This window comes from Rhinopithecus roxellana, chromosome 3 (assembly GCF_007565055.1).
Source record: "Rhinopithecus roxellana isolate Shanxi Qingling chromosome 3, ASM756505v1, whole genome shotgun sequence".
Lineage (NCBI taxonomy): Eukaryota > Metazoa > Chordata > Mammalia > Primates > Cercopithecidae > Rhinopithecus > Rhinopithecus roxellana.
Genome location: NC_044551.1, coordinates 122,185,786 through 122,202,184, shown reverse-complemented (window position 1 = coordinate 122,202,184; position 16,399 = coordinate 122,185,786). Strand labels below are relative to the sequence as shown.

The 16,399-nt window shown below is 35.5% G+C and overlaps 1 protein-coding gene across 6 annotated transcripts in view; it reads right to left on the bottom strand.

Moving 5' to 3' along the window:
* Positions 1-16,399, bottom strand: part of PARP8 (poly(ADP-ribose) polymerase family member 8) — a 206,259-nt gene that overhangs the window by 107,112 nt on the left and 82,748 nt on the right. For all 6 annotated transcript variants that reach the window (XM_030926745.1, XM_010364404.2, XM_030926743.1 and 3 more), the window contains exon 4: positions 2,532-2,569. In XM_030926745.1, coding sequence (XP_030782605.1) covers positions 2,532-2,569 — 38 coding nt within the window. The remainder of the gene's footprint in view (positions 1-2,531; positions 2,570-16,399) is intronic.

The following is a 16,399-nucleotide window of genomic DNA, read 5'->3' as shown; positions in this document are numbered from 1 at the left end:
GAAATTGGATGCAACATTAAAAAGAGCTATTTGTTTGAAGTATTCTTTTAAACGGGCAAACTATTTGGAAGACAAACCAACGGAGGGAAGAACAAGAACAAATTTAAACAATAAAAACGGGCCAGAAGAAATAACCAGAGACATGGAAGATTTTTACAATTACAGAACAAATACTATACTTTTGCTAAAAAATTTGGACATTTCACCAACACAGAAACTTTCAAGAAGAAGACGTATTTTAAAATGACTAAGAAATAGGAAAACAGAAGAGATAATAATCACTGCAGAAAAATAAGACAACTGCCCCAGAACCATCCCTAAAAAGCTCAGACAGATTTGTCTGCAAGTTCTAGCAAATGCTCAAAGAGTTATTTAATTCCTTCAGCAACTTAAGGTCTTTAATGTTAAAGTATATGACAAAACACATAATTCTCATAGATCAACATTGAGTTATTTGCTAATATAATTTGTTACTTTATTGTTTAAAGGAAAAAGTAGATATGACACCTCAACAGATGCCAAACAGTAGTTTGATAAAGATTTAATATTCATTTAAAAAAAAAAAAGCTTGGTAAATGAGAAAAAGAGTAATTTCCTTTCTGAAAACAACTGGAAGCATGCTCACTAATTTTGAGAAAAGATACAAAGCTGCCAACTTTCATATCTATTATTAAAAATTATTCCAGTGCCAACAAGAACAGGTATAAATGTTGGAAAGGAAGAACAAACATATAAGTTATAAAACAAGATGCCTACCTAAAATGTCAAGCATATTAACCAACAACTCTTAGTACAAATAAATGTAGATTAAAATTTAATAATGGAGAAAACATTATCATATTAATGTTCATGTGAAGAAAGCTCCATAAAAATACTAACACTACTTCCCCAGAGGCAACGGGAATCAGAACTGAATTACAGACTTGATTTTATCTCCAAACTACATGTCTTAGGAAAATGTTATTTAATACTTACCATCTCAGCACACTTCTCTCAGTATGAATTTACATTATAAACTGCCCTGTTCTGCCTTTCATACAGACTGGCATTGAGAATCAAATGAAATTATGTATGTGCAAATACTTGGAATACTGTCCACTGGACAGTGTATTTTGATATACTGGTTACATCAGCCAACTGAAAATTCTGCCCCAGTATTTAAACCAGAATGCACTAATCTTCGTCTTCTGTAATTGTATTTTATTGTAGCATAACAACCTACTTTCACCGAACAGATTAAATATATATACTTACACTCCTTCCTTTTGGAAATGAAGTTATATTGAAAATTCATTGCAAACTTGCTCGAATTAGACAATTCAGCAAAAAGAGCACAAATGATAATCAATACTTTTTTTTAGAATTTCAATGTTTGTATATTGGCATTTCCAGGTGGGGCTCCCTTAAAGTGAGAAAAAGCCCAAGTAATACTTCTTGACCACAAGAGGGAGCTAAACACTTGGTCCACTTGGTTTACTGAAGGCATCCTCTACCATACATATTCTGTGCTACAGATTAATTCACTTAGTGTCTTCAACTTGGGCTTTAATTTGTACTATTATTTCTATTACTTTGACTTAAAGTCCTGTACCTCTCATGGCTGACATCTCTATGATCTGCTTCAGATGAAAAGCACATTAATTTTTATATTTACAATAAAGAGTGGGGCCTCTATTTTCATAACATACTTGGCAAATATAGCATCAAAAACATGCTATACTATCAGACAGGGCTGATTGCCTAACCATCTACAAAAAGCATTTTTCTTATAAATACTTCTTGTATTGGTTCTTCCAGTAAAATTTCTCTAGAACACTTTTTGTATTACCATTAAATATAGGCATAGCCTTAATGAATAACCTCACTGTATAACTGTACAACAGTTTTATAGAATACTATGTTTAAAACATTTGGAGAGCATAGCAAAATAATTGCAAGGAAGTTTGTGATTTAAGAAAGTATTTTCAAATGTAACAATCTTATAAAATGATTAAATGCTTAATGCAAACTGCCGCAGAAAATACTTAAATGCTAAACAAGTAAGTTTTACATTATCTCCATACCAAACTATGAACTAATCATTATTTTTTAGTACTAAGAAGAAAAAATAGATACACACACACACACACACTCACTTAGAAAACTGACTGAAAAATATGTGTTACCTATTATTTTTACATTCTGAAAGGCCAAATGATGTTTGAAACTAACAATTAGACCATTGAGAGAATCTTTATTTTAATTGTAATGACGTAAATGTACAGGCTGGAACCATCATAGGAAATTTTTTTTTTCCCATCATAGGAATCTTTAAAGAACTTTTCATTGGGAAATTATTTTGATTCTGCACTGTGTCTCAGAGTAACACATGTACTTCACAGGCAGTCGGCAGAATTCTTCTATAGCTTTAAGGCTTCCCCTACCAATGTTTCACCCCTTGATATATTTATATGTATTTTACATATCCAGAAGAAAAAAATATTCAAAGGAACCCTGATATGAATATCTGTAATAAAATGAGAAAAGCATACCTGGGTAATCTTCAGATACATGTACTGCGTAGGATACACTGTTAAAACAAGAAAACAGGTTCAAGTTACTGCTAAAGTAGACAGGCTTTTATAAAAGACAGACCAACCCAATATTATCCATTCAGTTATACAGATATAAGTATAAAACCACTTTTACATCCGACATAAGAAACTTACATGTTTTTTTAAATACGCTTTCCATTAGTCTAAATGAATCTTAGTCTAACAGTTTTGAAATATCTTTCTCCCTACAAGGCTTTATCTTTAGATAGGTCTTTTATTTCAGCAAGGTCTATTTTTCCTATTATATGATCATTTATTTTCTTTGCTCAGATTTCATCAAATCATCTTTTCTTACCAAAAAAGTATTTCTCTTATTGAGTATAGCACCCGAGAATTTAAACATTTTTAATATTGTTTCCCCAAAATATGAAGTACTTCGGATACTCTTGGTTTTTTTCTAAAAGAATTAACAAAATATAATGGAAGTATAAGTAATATTATCAATCTTTCATCATGCACGCACATGCACATATATATAAATAAACTTTATTCTGTTTTCATAAGGATTGAGTTGTTTCAAAACAATTTTTAAATTATATTTTAACAATTGCACAACTCCCTTCTCAGTAACCCCGCTGCCTCTATGCCCTTATCTCATATGACATGAAAATTGAACATATTTATCTGTTCATTTTCTATCTCTGTCAACTAGATAGCAAGCCCCATGCGGTTAAGATCTACATCTATTTATATTTGTAGTGTCATCATTTATTTTGGTGCACGACACACAGCACATGTTTAACATTAGCTATCTGACTGCATCAGTGAAGCTGCCACCTGCCACAGAAAGGTCAAATTTTAGTTTGCGTTCAGCCAAATTATCTGCCTGTTACGACAAAAAAAAAAAAAAAAAAAAAAAAAAAAAACTATCTTTAAACGAACATACAGAAGACAGAATCTACTCAAAGCATCATTCACAGGGTGAATCCAATATGATCAGAAATCACTTAATATATGTACAAACAGAAAAATGTAACCTATTTTCAAGAGAAAAGAAGGTCCAAGTGTTGGGATTAGCCCACCATAATGTTAAAACAGTTATCATAAGTATACTTAAGGATGTAAAGGAAAAACCAACCTGAAGAATACAGAAACGAACAAAAACAGACTATCAGGGACTCGTGGAGCACTAGCAAAAGAGCAAACATTTGTGTATTAGAGTTTTAGAAGGCTGAAGAAAGAATGAATAATGCAGAAAAATATCCAGAAGAGCTGAAAATTTTTCAATTTGAGTGAAAGACAAAGATATGTTGAATAAAGAAGCTCAGAAAATCTGAAATAGGAAAGCACAAAGCAAATTACAGCCAGGTACAAGTAGTCAAACTGCGGAAACCAAATGTAAGGAAACATTCTGAAAGAAGTCAGAGAAAAATAAAATGACACATTACACACGAGGAAACAGTGATAAGAACCAATGTTAACTTTGGGGGACGGGAGGAGACAACTGTCCAGCCAGAATTCTCCATTCAGTCCACACATTATACATACGTATGCACCAAAAACAAAGGCAAAATAAAGCAACTTTCAGATAAAATAGAATTGTGAAAATTGGTCCCCAGCAGACCTGCAGTATAAGAAGTCCTAAACAAAGCTCTGCTGGATGAATAATACCAGATGGAAAGTCAAAAGAATCAAAAGCACCGAAAACTGTAAATACAAAACACGATTTTTTTAATGTTTTAAAAATATATTTGACTGTCAAAAAGTAAAATTATAGCACTTCACACACATATGATTATAGCATTGTAACAGGGATGGGTAGGATGGTCTTAAACAGTTGCAAGGTCCTTGCATATTATGTAAAATGAAGTTGCAAAATCCTTACATACGATGTAAAATGATATATTACCCCTAAATAATAACTATCAGAAAAGTTAAGGAAATATCCCTATAGCAAGTACACATGAACACACACACACAAACTGCTTAAAAAGCTAATAGATAAATTACACAATAATTCTAAAAATCATTTTGGAGCATTTAATCCAAAAGAAAGCAGGAAAGGAGGAACAAAAAACAGAAGGCACAAATAGAAAACAAAAAGTAAATACAGCCTGAATCTAATCATATCAATAACTGCATTGAATGTTAATGGAATAAGACACACTGAATAAAAGGAAAAGATTACCAGAATGGATAAAAAAGCAAGGTCTATGCTATCTTTAAGAGGTCCATATTAAATATAAAGACACATACAGATTTAAAGTAAAGAATGGAAAAGATACTCCACGCAAACAATAAGCATCAGAAGATTGAGGACTGAAGATATAAAGAGATCATTCATAATGATAAAAGTGCCAGTTTGTTAGGAAGAAGGCATACCAATCATAAATGTGTACGTACCTAATAACAAAACTTCATAATATATGAGGCAAAACCTGACATAAATACAGGAAAAATGAACAACTCAACAATCATAATTTGAGTAATTAACAGAACCAAACAAAAAGAAGAAAAAATTAAAGACACAGAATATGTGAAACTGATTTTCATAGAACACTATAACTGCAGAATATCAAGATAGACCATATATTGAGCTATAACACAAATCTCAATAAATTTGAATGGATGGATGAACGTTGAGTCAACACAGCTTATACCCTGGGTTCCCTGGCTCATCTTGTCCTTATGACAGTTGAGTCTTAAGTCCTTGAATAGAGTTCCCAACTCCACCAATCAAATCCCTGGCATGCTGCTCAGTCCTTGGAAAGAGATTAGGCAGAGACAAAAAAAAAAAAAAAAAACCTGAATAAGTAGATGAGTAGAAAAGAAGTATGATTAGTAATGAGCCCAAGTTCGATACATTTTTCTTTCATAAAGCAAATTTGTTCAATTTTTAAAAAAATTTTTTTAGAGATGAGGCCTTGCTCTGTTGCCCAAGCTGGATCATAGCTCACCGTAACCTCAAACTCCTGGGCTCAAGCAACTGTCCCCTGAAGCCTCCTGGGTAGATTGGACTACAGATTTGCACCACCACATCCAGTTAATTTATTTTATTTTTGGTAGAGATAGGGGTCTCGCTATATTGCCCAGGCTGGTCTCAAACACCTGGCCTCAAGTGATCTTCCTGCCTCAGCCTTTCAAAGCACCGGGATTAAAACCATTAATCCCAGTGTTAACTCAAGGACCACTTTTTGGTAACCTGGTATGAGCCAAACATTGTGTTAATGCCAAATAAGATTTAAATAGAAATATATATATATATATCAGAGGCAATACTTTTGGATGATTAATTTAGAGGGAACCAGAGAATATGATACATAATAAATATGACAGATAAAGGAACTTGAACATTTTAAAGCACAGTAGTATTTTTTTTTTTTTTTTTTTTACTTTTTATAGAATATAGACTCACATAAATTTGAAAAGACTGCACAAAGGTCTCATGTATATTACCCAGTTTCCTTCATTGCTTACATGTTATGTACCTACAGTAAATATCAAATCCTGGAAATTGACATTAGTGCAAAGTTTGAGTATATAGTTCTATGTTATTTTACCACATGTGCATCACATACCCATTACAGCAAACAAAATACAGAGCTATTTGATCACATAAAAATTTCCCTTGTGCCACCTTTTTTAGAGACATATCCATCTCCCTTCACCTAAGCATCCTTAAGCCCAACAGCCACTAACCGTTCCCTAGCTCTAAATTTTTTATCATGTCAAGAATGATACACAAATGGAATCAGACAGTATGAGGCATAATAGTATTTCCAGGCAGAATTAGTATTTTGAACAAGGTACTCTGATAGCTAATATTTAGGATAGATTGAAGAAAAGAGAGATCAGACTAAGAAGCTATCATAATAGTAAAATATGAGCAAATATCAGTGAAAAGGTATGTATTGGGAATAAGAATGCAGGAACAAATGGCAGATGTTGGATCCCAGCCAATAGAGCAGCTTTGGAAATCATGGTCCTGAATCAACATGCCAAACATTAGAAGATAAAATATCCATGACAACGGTGCCCCAAACAAGCTGGGGGAAATGTACACTATGACCCCATATGAATTCATTTTCCTGTGATCGATTCCCTTATACTGTCGAATGGTACTATGTAGAAATAAAACTGATGATCAAGGCACCCTTCTGATCTGGCAGTGCTATGTGACAGAAGCTTGGCAATGCCATGCCAGAGATTATACTCAGTACTAAGCTGAATTAATTCCCGACAGCCTACCATCTCAACCAACCGCAATGGGCTTCATTTTTCATCTAAATCAATGTCTGAATCCAAAATGAGGCCTTAATTCATTCCTTTGTCTACCTCCAGTTAGAGGGCCTGTTGTAGTTCAAGACAGACAAATAGGAGTCCAATGCAGCTTTGAGGCTTACTAGCTGGGAGGCATAAGAAAAGTTAGTTAAACACCCACAGACTCAATCTCTATTTAGTAAAATGGAAGAATCCATACCTACCTTAACAGCCTGCTGTGATGATTTAATGGCTTAACAGGTGTAAGGACCCCAGGACAATGCCAGACACATAGCAGCAGGTGCCGAATAATTTTAGTCAGCTTCCAGTACAAGCAATTAAAATTTATAGAAGTGAAATTTACATGAATGAATGTTCTCTCGGGTACTCAATTTGCTAAAAAGTACAATATACTACATTTATCAGAGACCCAAACCAACACTGATTATTTTATTTTATGGTCTTATTGTCCTCATGATATTAGGAGACATTCCCATGTTCATGAACATACCTAATTTTTCAAATGGAAAATAGCAAACAGAAATCTTGTTAAATGATTCATCAGCCCCTTGTGCGACAGCATTTTCTTGGTAGTATACCAGAAGGAAAATCACCAGGACTGTAAAATCCTAATCAGTTTCACTTTGTGGCTTACAGAGTTCTAAGGGAAACAATCTAGTATAAGCAGACATGGATGACTGGCTCAAGGATCTAATGTGTAGTACCAAAAAAAAAGTGGAAAGAGCAAAGTTTAAAGTAGATTGCAGAGTACTGTTAGTATGTGCTGTACATAATAAATACCATATAGCAGGCAGAAAATATTGTCAAGAAGCATAAGTCAAAGTGAAAGAAGGTGGACATGAGAAGAAAGCAAAATCTGGAGCAACCTCTGAATTCCTTTTAAAAGTCATACTCATCTTTTGTCCTCACATCCCTGGAGCAAGCTCTGAATTCCTATTCAGAGAAAAAAAAAAGCCTTCAGAATTTTGTGATATGCTGACTTACAATTAATTACACTGAGGTGCTTTGCCAGAGAAACTCAGGTCAGTCAAATATGTGTTTGGTATACATTATAAGAACAGCGTGATGCATGGTCCTTAAAGTCACAACTTTGAAACCAGAATCTAAAAATTATTTTATTGCACCTCAATAATTTTTGAACAAAATGGTTACTCTCACCTCTTTTTTCTCTGAAAGCATCTGGCCCAACCAAAGACATCTCCCAATAGCCAACAACTACCAAAGGAGTTCCCAGAGCAGCCATCAGTTGTTCTATATCTACCTAATCCTGTATTTTGTTCATATATTTGTTTAGTCCTATAATTGAAACCATTTCATAAGGTCATTCTTATATCTACACTTCCCAATCACTCCATTACCATCCTTTTCCTTCTGAAATGTCTGCAATGAGCTAAGAACAGATAGATAGAGTTTGGTCTGAACTCCCAAGTTCATGGACCTAAGAAGAGTCTTTCAAAAGTAGTGGAAGATGGTAGTTCTTATGTAATAAAGATTGGAACTTAGGCTTGAACATGAAAGAACTTTAGACTTAAAAGACTTTTTCAATGCACCAAATTCATTATCTGTATTTTATAAACAGGGCCCATAACTGCCATCTGTAGCGTAAAACTCCTGGATCCTCAGTTCATGCTTTTTCAACAACACTCAGAGGTTTTGACAGTACAAGTAAAAACCAGTATTTTATTGCACATTACCTTTTTACTTACCAGCTAATATTTAAAAGAATTTCTCCAATAAACTACATCCTCGTATCTTTTATCCTTCCCAGCTAGATCACACTTTAAGAATTTAAATAGAGCTCGGGCGCGGTGGCTCAAGCCTATAATCCCAGCACTTTGGGAGGCCGAGGCGGGCGGATCACGAGGTCAGGAGATCGAGACTATCCTGGCTAACAAGGTGAAACCCCGTCTCTACTAAAAAAAATACAAAAAACTAGCCGGGCGAGGTGGCGGGCGTCTGTAGTCCCAGCTACTCGGTAGGTTGAGGCAGGAGAATGGCGTAAACCCGGGAGGCGGAGCTTGCAGTGAGCTGAGATCCGGCCACTGCACTCCAGCCTGGGCGACAAAAGCGAGATTCCGTCTCAAAAAAAAAAAAAAAAAAAAAAAAAAAAAAAGAATTTAAATAAGAAAAAGCAAAAGGCAGAAACAAAAACTTGCACATGACAAACAATTCTCTACCCTAGCTAAGATGCTTATGAGTACAGATCTCAATTTTATTTAATCAATTTATTTTTAATCTTATTTATTTATTTATGTTTTGGAGACAAGGTTTCACTTTGTCACCTAGGCTGGAATGCAATGGCCTCAAGTCTCCCAAAGCTCTGGGATTACAGATGTGAGCCATCATGCCTGGTCAGGTCTCAGTCTGTTCACTTGCAAGTCAGCAGTTAAAACCTGAGACCACATTTCACCCCCAGACACACTGGAGCTTTCTAGAAGAAAATTCACTCCAGCACTTATAATTCTGTCTTCCTTACTCTTCAAGTGCTGTAGAGTGAAAGAGATTCTGTCCCACTACCCACCTCCAGACCCAGCTCTAGTGTCTCAAGCTAGAAGGTAATTTGGGGCATGCTAGAAGCTCACCTTTGCTACTTTAATGCCATTCAGTTCCCAAAACATTCACTTTCATGTTCATCATCATTTCATCTTCCAAAATCATTTTCAAATTGTGCAGGTCAATCAGCTACAGCATCCTCATTCTTTACCATTATGAGCTACAATCTTTTTGTCATTTATCCAGAATTAGAGAGTTCTAGGACCTTCTTTTCCTCTTTACTAAAAATCATGACATCACTCACATCCGTTTGGACAACGTTAAGCTGCACATAGTTCCATGGCCTCGTCTCCCTTACCTCTAGCTCGCCAAATCTCCAAATGGCTATACCTTGAAGCTTGATTTGGAGTGAATGGCTCTCCTTCTAAAATCTGAAACTCCCATGCCCCACTTTTTAACCACAATTTTATCATTTTCCAGCTCTCACTCCTTTCCTCCTACTTCTAACATCCTTAAACAATGCATTCACTCTCTGTGTCTTTACCAGTCCCTCTGGGCTTCATTTTCATCTTCCCATGATTTTAGATACCTAACTGCTCTCTCCACAGCATCTTCAACTCCTTCAATGTGCAGCCCCTACCTTGCCCCTGCAGACTACCTGATCCTACCAGCTCCAAACTGCAGATTAGGTCATATTTGGCATGCTCAGCTCCTGGACCTGGGCTCTGAATGCTGCTGGAAAAGACAATGAAACTAAGGTGCCTGGTGCCCTATAGACATGTGGTTCTTGATATCATCTACTAACAACTCTGCTCAGTAACCTGAGAAATCCATTCTTCATAGACCCCCTTACTTTTTCTTCTCAGTTGGTGTTGCAAATTTTCACAGCTTTCCAACACCCTGTAACAACCTACTCTTTCACTCTCATCAAAATGCTTTCTTTCCACATTAAGAGAGATTATCATATGGTTACTTCCTTAAGACATTCCCTCTATTCTGTCTCCCACCAACCACCTACAAGCTCATATCCCCTCCCTGTATTCAGGAAGAAGGAAGTATCTGTCCTTGTAATCTAAGATTAATCCATCTACTTGCTGCACAGAACTCATAAACCCATATTCCATTTGGGACTTTGTTCTATTAATTTAATCTAACAATTTCACAATTTGAAATCTATCAAACATATGTAACCATGTGAGTGGGGGAAAAAAAAAACTAGCCACAAACATATTAATGGTAGCACTATTTAAAATGAAAAAATGTGTTTGTTTTTAAGTCAAACTGCCAAAAATAGGATTATATGAACTACTGCACACAGTATCTGCTCCTATCCTTCTTCGGAACCACTCAACATGAAGACAAGAACACTAAGTTCTCATTCTAGAAAATAAAACACAGCCAAGTGTGGTGGCTCACGTCTGTAATCCCGGCACTTTGGGAGGCCAAGGCGGATGGATCACCTGAGTTCAAGAGTTCGAGACCAGCCTGGTCAATATGGCAAAACCCTATGTCTACTAAAAATACAAAAAATTAGCCGGGCATGGTTGTGTGCACCTGTAATGCCAGCCACTCGAAGGCTGAAGTAGGAGAATCACTTGTACCCGGGAGGCAGAGGTTGCAGTGAGCCGAGATCATGCTATTGTACTCCAGCCTGGGCAACAAGAACGAAACTTCACCTCAAAAAAAAAAAAAAAAAAGAAAAGAAAACACATCTTTCTCACCTATGAAATAAATTACATATTACCCTTTACTAAGGTAAAAGGATGAAGATTATTGCCCAACAAACATTAAGTTAGTTTCTCAATAATATGTTTTCCTATTTTCAAAATTTATTTTGGTAATTTTTTAAGTTATACTTTCAGGAAGTGAGGTAACAAGATCAAAAGTAATGTTTTTATTTGTTTGTTTTTTAGGGAAGCGGTCAAGTCAGCAACTTCTATGCTTAAATATTACACTGCAAGTTAAATGTTTGGACTTCTAAGTAAGCTATTTTCTTAACAGGGAGGAACTTGAGCGAACTAAGTCTGACATTGATTAGTAACATTGATGCATGCTTTGTTAATGATATTTTAAAAAGCAAGTGAGAAAAATGGGTTTTTTACACTACCTCAGTTCCATGCAAAAGACAACATTATATTTAAATAAAGCTGTGCTTCTTTTTCTTTACTCATGACTACAATAAAAGGACATAAATACAATTCCAATAAAATATGAATAGTAGATAATCATGTCAAGCCATCAAATGCTGACACCTCGATTAATTATATAAATATCATTTCCATATTGCATCCCAAAAGTTTAATATCTGAGCTTTTCTTTACTGAACACTTTGGAACTATAAGTAACTCAGTATTCTTTTGATAAATATTCAGTAACATGTAGATGTTTTTACCTTCACTGTTTTATATCTAAGTTCAAGTTTAAAGTGGTCATAAAAAGTTTAAAACGGCTATAAATGATCTGCCCAGCATACCAACATGGAAAAACTGAATATGACTGAATAACCCTATAGATGAATTAAGGCTTTGTCAAGTCAAGGGAACAAACACTATAAATATTTACAGAGAACTTCGACAGTATAATACAACCCTCAGCATCTTAAATACTTAAGGCAAATAAAGTAAGTTATTTCCAAGTTAATTTCTTGTGGAATATCAAATATATAATCTTTTTTTTATTATTTTTACTTTTTTTTGAGAAAAGCTTTCACTCTGTCACCCTAGGCTGGAGAGCAGTGGCGCAATCACGGCTCACTGCAGCCTCGACTTTCTGGGAACAAGTAATCCTCCCACACCAGCCTCCCGAGTAGCGAGTACTACAGACCCAAGTCACCATGCCTGGCTAAGTTTTAGAAAAAAATTTAGTGTAGAGATGAGGTCTCAGTATGTTGTCCAGGCTGGTCCCAAACTCTTGGTCTCAAGCACCTTCTAAAATGCTGGGATTACAGACATGAGCTGCCATGCCATGCCACGCTCAAACACAATTTTAATAACATCTAAAGCCCCACCCAGCAAGACCTTGCCTATCTACGTATCTCATCTTCATTTTGCCTCACTGTTCTGTGTTCTCTCTATGCTCCAACAAAAAAGACTCCTTTCAGTTCTTGAGCATGTTGTGTTCCCTCTGCCTGGAATTCTCTCTCCCCTCCTCCTCCTCCTTTTGACCTGGTTAACTCAGTCTCATCCTTCAGTTCTCAATTCAGATGTCACCTCCTAAGAAAAAATTTTCTGATGACCTTTCCCAGACTTGATCAGCTCTTACTAAGGAGCAGTTACACAGTTTGTAAATATGGCTAATTGTATGACTTACTAAGATTTGCTTCCCCTGCTAAATCCATAGAGTAGAAGGCACCTGTTTTCTTCCCGTTGTATTTCCAGCACCTACCATCTACCTAGCACATAGTGGGAACACTATAAATATATGTAGAATGAATGCTTGTTAAAAATATATAAACCCATGCCAGGTGCAGTAGCTCATGCCTGTAATCCCAGCACTTTGGGAGGCCAAAGCAGGTGGATCACGAGGTCAGGAGTTCAAGATCAGTCTGGCCAAGATGGTGAAACATGTCTCTACTAAAAATACAAAAAAATTAGCCAGGCACGGTGGCAGGCACCTGTAATCCCAGCTACTCAGGAGGCTAAAGCAGAGAATTGCTTGAACCTGGGAGGTGGAGGTTGCAGTGAACCGAGATCCGAGATCACGTTACCTCACTCCAGCCTGGGCAACAGAGCGAGATTCCGTCTCAAAAAAAAAAGAAAGAAAGAAAAACTATACGCACACACACACACACACATACACACACACACTCTCTATATATATACACACACACACTATATATATACACATATATATACACACACATATATGTGTGTATACACACACACACACACACACACACACCCATTGATCTTCCAAGTCTGAATAACCTTCTTTACAAAATTATTGTATAAATAAGAATTATTTTACAACCAGGAAAAAGAGCACAGACTTTAGTACATGATAGGCTTGAATTAAATTTTGCCTTTACTATAATGTAAACCTCAGAAAATTAAATTGGCTAACCCCTTTCTGCTTATTTGGAGAGATAATATCTACTCCCCTAGTGTTGTGAAGAGATTACAAGGAAGATGATATATGGAAGAATGCAGCTTATGTAGTGAGAGATGATCCAAAAAAATGATTTCTCAACTCCCTCCCCACCCCCATCCCCCTGCAAAAAAAATCAAAGAATGGGTAAAAGTAGAATAAATCTGTAATGGACATCCAAAGGCCTCCTGAATATTCCGCTCCTTCCTCTCCCTCTTCATATGGAAGTCCTAAGGTTTTCATGAGGAGAATCCCTTCTCCCAGGTGGAGAGGAAGACTGAATGACTGGATAAGCCATCAGGATAACAGATCCCCCTCAAATGGAAGGAAAGAGGAGTTACCTAGCCTGTGTCCTACACTTTGGCCTCAGTGGTTGTTGGTTCAGGGTGCTCCATTCAGAGTAAAGCTTGGGACTTTGATTCAACACCTGTGGGAAGTTTCTTGCTCCTCCTAGATGTGAATGAGGAACCAGACAGCTCTGGTCTCTGCTGTTTAGCCTTCTCACACCCACGAGCAAGCCGGGCTAGGAATGTGCTTGATACAGGAAAAGGTGGAGCTTAGAAAATGTCAGAGACAGAGGCAGAGCCCTCATTTAAACTAAGCCTAAATCTCATTATCAATAATTTTTTTTTTATTACATGAACAAGTAACTATCCATTTTACTGTTTAAGCCAAGCTCATCCAAGCCATGACCCATATGCAGTCCAGGATGGCTTTGAATGCAACTCAACACAAATTTGTAAACTTTCTTAAAACATTATGAGGTTTTTTGCTACTTTTTTTTTTTTTTAGCTTATCAGCTATCTTTAGCATTAGTGTATTTTATATGTGGCAAAAGACAATTCTTCTTCCACTGTGGCTCAGGGAAGCCAAAAGATTGGACACCGTTGGTTTAAGCCAGAAAAAGTATTTTTGTTTCTTACAACTGAAATCATCCTAATTTTAGGTAGAGCTATTAAAGTGCTTGAGATTTTTCAACGTAAGCATCTATAAGCCATTTGCATTAAAAACGGAATGTAAACATATAGCTTTAATTTTATGATTTTTTACCTGATTATTTTAATGCAGTGAATACACACTAGTGATTTGTTTAGAGTTTCAAGTAATATTCATAAATTGTATAGAATAAATTTTAGGTCATGACCTAAAAACAACTGTAATAAATTAGACATTTATACATTACACAAGAAAAAACTGCAAGCGTACAGGTTTTAATATTTTTCTGCTCACCAAAGATAAAGTCATTTTCTTTATGATTTAACAATTTTTCCCCTAGTGGTTACATGCTATTTCAGGCCTTCATAGGTACTGATTCATTACTTTGTTTTAATACTATATGTATGTAAAGCTGGAGTTGGAAAGTCCTAGTCCTATCCATTGCTTTTCTTGTTTGTTTCTTTTTGGATATAGCCTTTTGGGAGAAGAGCAACTAAAGAGGGCAATAGTAATACTTTTACGGACTCCAGAATGGTATTTCTAAGTGGTTACTAAAATCAATTAGCCTTTCACTATTCATTAAGCTTTCAGAAAATGTTTTGTTCTCACAAGATTGTGTAAAATATAATTATTTGAATTATAAGGGCCCTGTGCTTAAATATGACATATTTTGATGACATATTTTGATTAGTAAGTATTTAGTTAGCAAATGCAACTCATTCTTCTCATTCTTAAGCCAATGAATATGTAACTAAAAGCCTCAATTACAAAAATCTAAGATAGCCGTGTGTATGGTTTTACCAAAGGAAAGATGGCAGTTTAACAAGATAGTTATGATTACAATGCCAATTTTGAATATATGTTCAAACTAAGCTCTAAATGTAGATTTTTCATATGGAAGCAGAAGACAGACTGTTGACCCAAGATCCAATGAAACAGGAACTACATAAGATTGAAATAACTGGTGAGTGACATTCAATTGTGGCTACTTGTTTAGATACTGTTGATACTGTTTTAATATTCTATTTTCTAACATATATATGAAGAAGTCCTTTTTAAGCTATATTTAATTCTGAATTTTGTGGATGCTGCTTTTCTAAACTAAAATAAACATTTTAAAACAGCATATGATTTTCACTGATTACTCCAGAATTCAGAAACTCCTAACGAGTGCCCTTATTCTCATGGCAAATAGAGTTATTTTCACAGGTTCAATAAGAATATCTCTTCTTTCATTATCAGAATGTCATTGGATAACTCTATTTGGTAACCAAAGCTATCCCTGGAGTATCATATTTAAAATAATTTTCATTTAATCAGGAATAGCAAGCAACTATTAAGGAACAAGGAATGACTTTATATGTGGAATAAATGCCTACACACCCCTCCCAAGAAAACTGGCCTAAGAACTAGCTGATAGGTTCCCAGACTTATAGATGGTGAGGAAGGTCACTTTCTGGCAAGATGAGAATCATAGTAAATTTTGGGAGCCTCAACCAGAAAGAAATTCACCGATTATATAGATAGGTACTGAAGATAAAAATCAGGTGGAGAGAGTTTCTTCATTTTGTTTTTCTAGCCTCAAGAAAGCACTTTTTAAAGTCACATGCCATCTTTCTTGTGAAAATTTCAGAGGAAAAGTTAATTTTATCACCTTGATCAGTAGCTGCTCAACAGACCATGGTTCTAGATTTGCAAACTCCAGGAAGCCTATATGGTTAATGAACACTCTGACTGCAAGTTTTTTGTTTGTTTGTTTTTGGATGAAGAATTACCTTTGGAAATTATTTATGATCACAGGAGAGAAACTGTAAAGGAAAAACTGTAAAAACCTTGAAAATGGGCAAAAAAGATCTTGGGTGTTTTTCCATTGGAATGATGGGCATAAGTTATAGAAAACTGGTAGTAATGCAAGTGATTCTTGTTCATGGCATTATAAATAAATTTTATCTGCTAAAGAATATGTATCTCAGTAAATTAAATGCCTGTACCTCCAATTCTCATTTGAACCATCTTTATTTAGTATGCAAACATAAGCAAAGAATCTTTGGAATCCATAAATAAATGTC